The 10,762-nt window shown below is 35.7% G+C and overlaps 1 protein-coding gene across 2 annotated transcripts in view; it reads left to right on the forward strand.

Annotated features, from left to right (window-relative positions):
* Positions 1–8,750, forward strand: part of LOC144957984 (uncharacterized) — a 48,897-nt gene extending 40,147 nt beyond the window's left edge. For both annotated transcript variants that reach the window (XM_078889555.1, XM_078889556.1), the window contains one exon: positions 3,458–8,750. In XM_078889555.1, the coding sequence (XP_078745681.1) occupies positions 3,458–4,435 (978 nt within the window). In that variant the 3' untranslated portion in view covers positions 4,436–8,750. The remainder of the gene's footprint in view (positions 1–3,457) is intronic.
* Positions 8,751–10,762: the final 2,012 nt, after the last annotated feature.

Raw genomic sequence — 10,762 nt, forward strand, 5'->3', positions numbered from 1 at the left:
AACCCTTAAAAAGATTGCTGTGAAGTCCAGATTGTGCTAAGGCGACAACTTAAAGACTTTCTGGAGGAAGAAATATACGAAGATCTGGATGAGGAGACAAAGGAGATTTTGGATACATGTCCCTTAACAAATTTATCAGGAGAACGTCTCTTCGGTGACTTAGACTATGATATGCTGAAGAGGAGACATGCAACAACGCACCATCGGTCTTCCATAATAATGTGGAATCACAACAACACTGCTGCATGGTTTGATAAGCAAAGTGACACAAAGAAAGAAGAGCTAATGGATTCCGCCCTTAAAAATAGAAAGTACTTGCGGGAAAAGCACCTTGAGTCTGTAAGGCGTGAAAAATAGATCATTAAAACGAAACTTGCTGCCAATAGGGAAATGATGAAACAGAAAGAAGTTAGACAGGCAGAGTTAAAAGCATCAATCCTTGACTGTGTTATCAAAGATGGAGGTGTCTGTACCACTAAGGAGGAATTGGATGAGCTTTCCAGAAATTCAACAGTGGAATCGCTGAAAACACAGTTAAGATACAGGAAAGTGTTTAAAAATCAAAAGCACTTGAAAGTAACTGGAATAAGAGATGAGCTTTACAAGTCATTGCTGAATACAATTGAGATGGAAGTCGAGAATAATAGCAGATCTGAGGATGGATTGGGTTAAGCTATGATTTTTTTTTTTTCCAGCAGTAGTTTTTAGTGCATTAGACAAAGTTATCTATATTGTGAGTTTTGAACTTATAAATACAAAGCATGAATAGTATATCATTTATTCAACTAAAGCCAGTTTTTTCCTTTTTTTTAAAAAATTTCCCTTAAATTGAACTTCATTCTGAATTTAGCATAACACTTAGGGTGATAAGTTTTGGCACAATTTCTTTGTAAATTATACACTTTTATACAAAAAATACAGGGGCTGATTTGTCAGACTAAGTCTTCAAAAGTAACATTCCTGTCCTGTTGCAATACTTGTTGCAATTCTTGTTGCAATTATTTCAATCCTACTTTTCCCTTGATGATTTTCAGTAAACGTCTTTATATGTGAAAAAGAAATATGTTGGATAGACCGCTTTGTCAAATATTTTATTTAGAATTCTTATTAATTACACCCTTCCTTGTAATTTTATCTTAATTTTTATTTTATCATGCCTCAAGAATAGCATAGAGTACATACTGATATTGATATGAGAATTTTAAATCAATATATTTGTAAATAACAATTTTATGCAAATACTCGTGTTGGATAAGCCAATTTGTCATATAATATTCTTCAAGAGTCCATGTACACTACATTCTTGAAATTTTATTTTAAATTTGACTTCATTTTCGAATTTAGAATAGCAAAATCCCCTTAAAGAAGTGATTTTGAATACATATCTTTGTAAATATAATTTTTATGCAAAAATATCAGTTGGATCACAATTTTGTTACATTATTTTTCTTTTTAAGTCCAATTTCACCACCTTATTACAATTTGATCTTAAATTTGACTTCATTTTTGCATTTAGAATGCCAAATTACATTTACATGAGGAGTTTAAAGTTAATATCTTTGCAAACAAAAAATTTATGCGAGAAATCGTGTTTTTGTGAAAATTTTCTACCAAATGGCAAATTTGGCTCCGCAGCCATGTTTGCGCGTTCGTAAAAATATATTTTGATGTCGTAAGTCTTTGAGAAAAATTTAGCTTGTTCAGTACTTTCATGGTATGAAACTTAGAGGTTTTCATAGCTGCAAGTTCATAAATTTTGATTTTATAGTCCACCAAAAGTGCCCTCCAGTAACTCTGCGTCACAAAATTTTCACCCAAATGTTGATTTTTCCCCCATCTTTCGGCTCTCATTACAAATTTTTTTGATATTACTCGTTTTCAAATTTTTGACAATGTAAATTTTGCTTAGCCAGCTTTGTATTACAGCCAAGAAATTTTTGTTAATGTATAAAGTGAATTTGTTGTGGCATGTTGAATCTGGTAAAAATCACATTTTTCGAATGATGCGAAAATAATAAAATTTGAAAATGGAATATCTTTGTTGAATATTGTTCGATTTTTATAAAATAACTTGCTTTCTTCATGGTTTTGCATTTACTTTTTGGTAAAATGCCCACAAATTACTTTCAGAACAAATGAAATTTTCACTTGTGGTACCTCCTTTCAGTGTACTAAAATAATGAGACAATGCCAGCAAATCACATTGTTGATTACACACTCAGCACTTGACATCTTTATCTACAAATCCTGTACCTAACCACTACCACTCCTCACTTGTCTCTCCGGTACCTCTCTTCTTATCCTTCCTTCCCCATCCTTAATCATTTCTTTGATTTTTTAAATACATAACAGTAATAGCCTCATGCCATCACTGCATAAGATACCGGTCAAACTTTGCTCTCTCTCTCTCTCTCTCTCTCTCTCTCTCTCTCTCTCTCTCTCTCTCTCTCTCTCTCTCTCTCTCTCTCTCTCTCTCTCTCTCTCTCTCTCTCTCTCTCTCTCTCACACACCTCCAGAGGCATGCACATGCACGTGAAAACACATTAACTAGCACAGTTAAAGCCAATGGAGTGACGGAGTGTGATGGCAGCTTTCGTTTCCATTCAAAAGAAACGACAAAATAATCTTATTAACAAAGCGAAAGTGCAGATCCAGTTTGTTTGAGATTTCTGTGTTCGTCTACGATATTGTTCAAGATTTTCTTGTTGCTGGTACTATGAAAATAGAAAGATTAAAACATGGAATTGAGATGTGTTCGAGAATTCTGTGATTTCGTGGTTTCCGTGCTGCATTGTATTGATAACAATAAGAGGAATAAGAAAAAGAAGAAAATATTAATAATGATAATAATATTAATAATGATAATAAATAATGACGATCATCTGTACATTTAAAAAATAAAAAATTCTTTTTATGACTAAGAAACTTAGAAACTGTTTTTGGTTAGGGTTACACAAATTTTTGTAAGTATCAATGCTATTTAGTTGATGACTTTGTTTACACTTGATCAACACTTTTAGGAGCCTCTCCTGTTATTTCATGGCACCAACTTATTTAGATAAATAAAAAGTAAAATTCCTTTTATTCATCCCCAAGGGAAAATTTGTCTTTAGAGTCTATTCCAAGGGAAGACTGGAATAATCCAGGTGTCAGCGCCAAAAATTGAGCTAGTACGAGGTGACTTGCTCAAGGCCACACAGCGCAGCAGCAGGTGATCGAACTATGTACCTTTTGGGTACGAAACAAAGACTGTACTGCTGAGCCACGCTGCCCCCTCCCCCCCTACTTCTCAGTCTCTGTATTTGTCAGTTCTTATTTTGAGAAAAATGGTAAAAACTAAATAATTTCCATAGCTCAACAGATTGATTAATTTTTGTCTTTTTTTTTGCAGCCCGAAACCTATTTGGGTCTTTAAATCTTGAAATAATGCAATGCTATATTTTTCTGTATGTTGCAGGAAAAAGCCCAGAAGCATGCTAAGAAACAACTGAGAAAGGCTGAGCACCAGGCTAAAGGAGAGCCGGAAAGCAGTGATGATGACGATGATGAAGAGACGGCCAAAAAGAAGGAAGATGCTGCAAAACTGGCAGCAGAACAAAAGGAAATGGAGGAGGCAGCACTCCTGGCTGCACAAGGTGGTGAAAAGGTAGCAGTTGAAGAAGGTGGTGCTATCTTAGTCCCCACTTCTCCAACGACACCCCTGGCAGTTCAACAACAGGCGGTCTACATACAACAACAACCCATGGGTGCTGCTGCTGCAGCAGCAGTTGCTCACTCACCATACGGCCTTGTCTCCTCCCACCATCTAGTCCACGCTGCTCACCCTGCACTCCAAGCTGTTGCATCGTCATCATCAGGTCATCCACATGCTGCTCACCACCATGCTTTGGCTGCAGTAGGGCAGCCACAGCTCGTTCAATTGCCCAATGGTCAGGTGGCCTATGCCACTCCCGCTAAACCCCAATCTGTCCCTCTTCAAGCAGGAGCTCCAGTTATTGCAATGTCCCAGCACGCTGCTTTGGCTGCCTCTTCCCAGTCAGCTGTGCCTCATCAACTTGTGTTGCAGTCTGGTGGGATTCCGGGCCAAGTCCAATTGGCCCATGCAGTCCCCGGTGCCCAATATGTATCTCATTTCATGGCTGCTCAAGCCCAGGCGCAGGCCCAGGCACAAGCCCAAGCCCATGCTCAAGCACAGGCAGCCCAAATTCAAGCTGCTCAGGCCCAGGCAGCTCACATTCAAGCTGCTCATGTAGCCCAGGCCCAAGCTCAAGCCCAGGCCCAAGCCCAGGCACAGGCTCAGGCCCAAGCAGCCCAACTTCATGGATTGCATGCTGTTCCTACTGGTGTTCATCCCTTGGCAGCACAACATATGATTCCTGGTCAGCCACAGGGTCAAATTATCCTGGTACCCAGAATAGCGAGACCTCATATCTGATCTTGTGTTGATGAAACTAATCAATGAGAAAGCTGTGGTAAATCTTATGTTATGTTGACATGGCTCAGTGATAAAGCCTGGTAACCTAGAAACTAAGAACGGGTAATATTTAGAGTTGACCTCGCTGGTTCGTTTATTATAATATGGTTTAAAGATAAAGATTCTAACTTTGATGATTTTGTCGCTTGTTGCAAAAAAATTATGTGAAATCCATCTTTGTTTATTATTGATAGTATCATCTTTCTCAAGAGAATCAGCGCTTACTAATTTTAACCTAGTTATCATAATGATTTCAGTTGAATCTAGATGTCTCGTATTCCTGTACTGAGTATCACATTTTATTATCAATTTTAGATATTTTTAGAATCAATCTTTAGTCTTGGGATTTGTTCAGGTGTCTTTGGTCAATTTTTCTTCTTCTTTCAAATATTATATATCATGTTTGTTGTTTTAATCTTTTTTGGATAATGTTACACAGTACAAACCGGTTAAACCAAAAAATGTCTAAACATAAAGGTAAGAAATCAAACTGTCATGTCATTTTTTCCTCTTTGTTTCTGTAACCCAACTATTGATAAATTGAAAGCCACTATGCACGAACTATCTTTAAACTGAAAAGAAATTGGTGAATAACCTGAGAAGCATAAATTGCAGATAACCGAACAAAATTCCTGTTACAACTGTTACCCAATGCGCTCTCTTGTATCCATTCAACACCCCTCACAAGCTTCTGCTGAAGCCCTCTCCATATCGCCACAAACTTCCAACCCCCGTCCCTCCCCTGCCCATACCAATCCACAATGCCTTATTCATTTCTGTCTTCCTCTCAACCAATCAATCCCACCCCTGATCACAGCAGTCCATTCTTACTTTATACACAATGCACATGTTCAGGGCAATAATGTAATTCCATAAAGATGACACATACGTTCACACAAACACCCCCCCCCCCCCCCCCCCCCTTCCACCACCACACACTTGTACAACCATACTGCACTACTTCAACCACAAAGTCACAAAGATGAATTATTTGATGCCTTGCATTTTGTGTGACAGTGACAGTAGGATGAATTATAACAGCAGAAATAATAATGCCCCTTTAAAATCATGGTAACATTTTGAGGTATGCCTAAATCGGAATAAAATTCCAATTCCCTTGAATTTCGGTTTAACCGGTTTTTACTGTATTGATATTCAGGTATATTGGCAGAACATTTTTATCCAGTTTGAGCTCATTACTTTGGTATAAGAAATGTGTTCTCAGATGTAGTGTATACATTTTTTCTTTTTTAACACATTTTTAGAACCAAATGACATGGTTGTATATTAATTGAATACAATCAGCTCCCTATGGTTAGCTTTTTTGTTGTTGTTGTTAGGATTTTAAAGTTATGGGATTAGTCAATGTATAATTTTTGGGATGATCTTGTGTGCTGTAAATATGTATATGAATCAGATGGAATATTGTGCGCATACCGACTAAAGAATGAAAATAAGCATATTTGTAATAAGTCGGGTGGCAAATTTTTAAAAGCTTCAAGTGCCTCTTTTACCCCATCCTTTCCTTACTATCTCATGGAGCTTGGGGGGGAACTCAACATCCCTTTTCAGGTTTTATTTTTACACAAAGATAAAACAAGAATTAATGCAACATGTTTTAACTGTACAAACGCTTATTGTGTGTTACAGTACAGAGGAATCCATTAAGTTTTTCAATTCTTTTGGTTGACCTTCTACCCCTTTTTTTTTTTTTTTTTCGTATAAATTGTCTTGTCCTGGGAAATTCTAATTATTTGAGTCTATTGCATATTTCTATTCCTTTCTCTGAATCTTTCGTGTCTTATAAATTCAAATGATATCTAAAAGGATGCATAAACCTCAAGCAACATATTCAGGTTTGTTGAAATTGACAAATTTCTTGTATCTCAAGCCATACAGAAATGTGTGCAAAGCTGTAACTCAACTAGGAAAAAAAAACTTATTTTATTTTCACCTACTAAACTGCCATACACTTACAAAACGCCATTTTGCAATTTGGCCAGAAATGTTGAACCTTATATTGAAATAGATTAAAACGATCCCAAACCTTTAAAAAATTTCAAGGTTCAAAGGTTTAAGAATTGTTGATATGTTGGGGAGTCAATATAAAGTGATAATTGGAATGGAGTAAAAAGTTTTAAAGCCAAAATTTGAAAAGGCGTGTTGTCAATGTATGATAGTAGTAATAGTACGGCAATGAACGGTGTTGTGGTAATCAAAGCTTTTCATTTTTGTTAAAGAAGTTTCGTTGACAGATTGATTGACATCAATCCCTATGATCTTGTCGTTGTATCTTGATTCTCTCCATACAGCTCGGTGCATTTGAATATAATCAAGAATCATATTTCATTACATTATATATTTATATCAGTATTTTCATCATTCACTAATTTGTTTGTGGAAGGTTTGTTTTTTTCTCTTGACATAGTATTATCATCATACTGTAGAAACATTGAATTTCTATTTAATGTTTCAGTGTTGTAAGCAAAACCGCTATTTATGATTCCTTTTTGATATGCTCAATCACTGATTGTTGCAAATATTAAATAGTTTCTAACTTTCATTGTATAATTAGAAAATGAAAAACAAAAAAAGAATATGATGTGATGTTGTAATTCCATAACTATCCATTTTGTAAGTTTTTGTCCCCTGTGATATAGCCTGTCATTGTCTTTCGTCATATTGGTAATGATGAATTTGTTATGATGAAAGTATGGATAATGATCAGCATTGGCTTTCAAACGATGATGATTTTTATCAATATTAGACATTTGTAAAATATGTAAATAATACCAGAAAGTTTTTGTTTTTGCGTGTGTATGTTTTGTGTATCATTTCTGATTAATTTCAAAAGCTGTCGGTTGTGTGGGAATATCCTTTGACTTTGGGGATTGCATCTATTCTTTTATTTTAAATATTCTGATGTTGTTAATTATGATCTAGTCAGAATGATGTAATTCCATACTTTGTAAACATTTGTTGTCTAAATTTATTTCATTTGATGTAAAACCCTTTTACTTTTTCAATGGAAGTATGGAGTATACTGTCGTGAATTTGAGTGACAGGAGTTTGATGGGGCTATTCTACTCGTATTCTGTCTCAGGCTCAAGTGCTGTAATCCTGTAGGAGGATGAAAGGCATCATTTAACCGTCTTCTATGTTGTGTACCATTTTCCTTTTTACAAGGCACTATGATTATGACTTGAAAGTGTCATACATATTGTACAACATTTTACCACTCAACTGTCCCATCTTTTTCAATTCAAATTTTCCCTCGCATCCTATAACGAGAGTCCTACTATTTTTTTTTTTTTTATTATTGTGATATTGATTCATGTAAATTATTTCGGTGTTTAAATTCCTAATCAGACCTCAGTTTGTTGATGATGATATGTTAGGTTGTGAAGTTTGTTTCTGTTGTTTGATAACATAGGAGGGGAAAAAAGAAGACGACTTTATCTTTCTTGTCTCATCACAACAGTTTGTAGATTATAAATGATCAAGGGTTCAGGACTTTAATACTATGAATACTGAATGATATTTTCTGGGACCCTTATCGTCTTGAGAAATTGACGTGGAACATTTGGAATTTGTGTACACGGTTTATCTAGGTTTGGTAAGTCTGAACATTTAAGAGTTTTTTCTTACTTTTTTTTTTTATTATTTCGAAGAATAATTTCATCTTTGCTTTTTTGGTTTGTGATTGTATTTTTGACAGGGGATATTTTTTTTTCTGTAAATCTTCTGCCTGTTTGTTCTTGGTTATTTATAGTTTAGCTTATGATATCTTTAGGTTATGATTTTGATTTACATTTGTACTATTTTTGTTAGATTGCTTGTTTTTTTTGTTTCAGCGGTCTCTCATATAACCTCAATTGTGTTGGAAGAGACCTAAAGCAACAAACAAACAAAAAAAAATCATTCTTTGTTTGAAATTCAACTATACAAATGCTTATAATGAAATGGCTCATGGCAAAAAGAAGGAAAAAAATTCCCTCAACTCAGTATGCTTGATGTTTCTAGTGTTATCAGTTTTGTTTGGGGTTGGGTTTTTTTTTTTGGTCATAAGGTCTAAATATGACGGTTGATTGTATTACTATGTGTTATTTAATGTATGCAATATGAATATTATAACGTTGAATCACAATGAATACTTGTCCATTACACAGTTACCATACCCCATACCATACCCCATGTCTTTTTTCTCTCTCTCTCTCTGTTACTGTGTAAATTGTTCTCATTTCATCATTGACAACAATAAAATTTAAGTGAAGGACTTGTGTTATTTATCTTACTTTATTGCATTCTGCTAATTGTACAATCGGGGACTGGTGGGGATCCTGACCTCCCATAGCGGGCAGGGAGGTACATACTGTGTCTTTGTCTTGGAATAAGATTACTTGGTTTTTCCTGGCCCTGGTCGGAGTCCTGGCTGGGAAGGAAACAGTCACTGCATTGTTGTGTTATTGTTCCTTGTAAATCATCTCTCTGTTATGTATTAATAAATTTGTTATTTTGAATGTCTAATGTAAAATGTAAGCATTTGAGTGTATTCCCTTTGTGGGATTTTGTGCTTGTGTCCGGATGAGACTAATACTTATAGGTGATCTCAAAGTACATTGGTGGTATGCTCTTGGAAACTACGTCTGATCCCTATTTGTTCCCAATTCCCCTGTCTTACTTTTTCTTGGGTGCTTTAATTGTAATTCTAGAACTTTTTACTATCCCATTTTCTTCCTTTTTACTGACGCTGATATGACCTTAATGTGTTGCAAGCGCCGTAAAACCCTTAAAAACAAACATACAATCGGGGATTTTCAGTTCACTGGGCTGTCATCTGTATTTTTTTGCGGCCGCAAATCGTGGCAAATTTTGGGGGGAAAAAAGAAGCGAAAACAAAATAACGAAAAAAAAAAGTGCGAAACTTGAGAAATGTTGCAGCTTTGCCTGGGCCGAAACCAAGGGAAGCTACTCTCTACGGATAATGATCCTTTAAAACAACGCTATTCACAGTCATTTCATTTCTCAAGTCAAATAAATCGAGTCACTTACACTCCCAACTTCAGTCATGGATCGTTTCGTCAAAAAATCTTTAAATAAGGAGCCAAAGTGCTGCAAATTTTGGGGGTTTTTTGGGCAAATTTTAGGTCCCAATTTGGCAAAAAATGCAGATGACAGTACAGACTGGGTGGGGTTCCTGACCTCCCAGTGGGCAGGGGGGTACATACTGTCTTCTTTCCCCTTAAATCTGTTTTCCAACATGCTTTCTGTCTTTGTCTTGGAATGAGATTACTTGGTTTTGTCCTGGCCGTGGCTGGGAGGGAAACAGTCAAATGTATAGTTAGTTTTGGGAGATGATATTTTTTTCCTTGTAAAGCATCTCTGTTATGCACTATATTATGTTTTGTTTATGTATTATATATGATTTTATAAACATTTGAGTGTGTTCCTCTTAGTGGGGACCTGTGCTTGTGTCTGGGTCAGACTTTTAGGTTATCTCAAACTAAGTACACTGATAGTGTGCTCTTGGAATCTACATCTGTTCCCTATTTGAACCAATTCTCCTTTGTCTGCCTTATTCTTGGATGCTTTAATTGTAAGTCTATAACTTTTTACTATCCCATTGTCTTCCTGTGGTTGGATGGGAGCATCACCCTTGAATCATATACCTATGATGTTCGCATGGGTGTACGATCCGATAGTGATGTCGTTTCTTCTTCTTCTCTTTACTAGCCTATCCTGCTTCTTTGGTTTGTGATTGTAATTTTGACAGGGGATATTTTTTTTTCTGTAAATCTTCTGCCTGTTTGTTCTTGGTTATTTATAATTTAGCTTATGATATCTTTAGGTTATGATTTTGATTTACATTTGTACTATTTTTGTTAGATTGCTTGTTTTTTTGTTTCAGCGGTCTCTCATATAACCTCAATTGTGTTGGAAGAGACCTAAAGCAACAAACAAACAAAAAAAAAAAAAATTTTTACTGGCGCTGATATGACCTTAATGTGTTGCAAGCACCGTAAAACCCTCAAAAACAAAATGTTTCCTTGTAAATCATCTCTGTTATGTACTGTATTATTTTTCCTTTTACATATGTATGATTTGTACACAATTGAGTGTGTTCCTATTGGCGGGGACCTGTGCTTATGTCTGGATGAGACATTTATATTGATCTCAAACTTAGTACACTGATAGTGTGCTCTTGGAATCTACATCTGTTCCCGATTTAAACCAAGTCCCCTTTGTCTGTCTTATTCTGGGATGCTTTAATTGTAATTCTAGTACTTT

The sequence above is a fragment of the Berghia stephanieae genome, chromosome 12, assembly GCF_034508935.2.
Source record: "Berghia stephanieae isolate SIO BIC M18660-M18661 chromosome 12, UCSD_Bste_1.3, whole genome shotgun sequence".
Classification (NCBI taxonomy): Eukaryota; Metazoa; Mollusca; class Gastropoda; order Nudibranchia; family Aeolidiidae; genus Berghia; species Berghia stephanieae.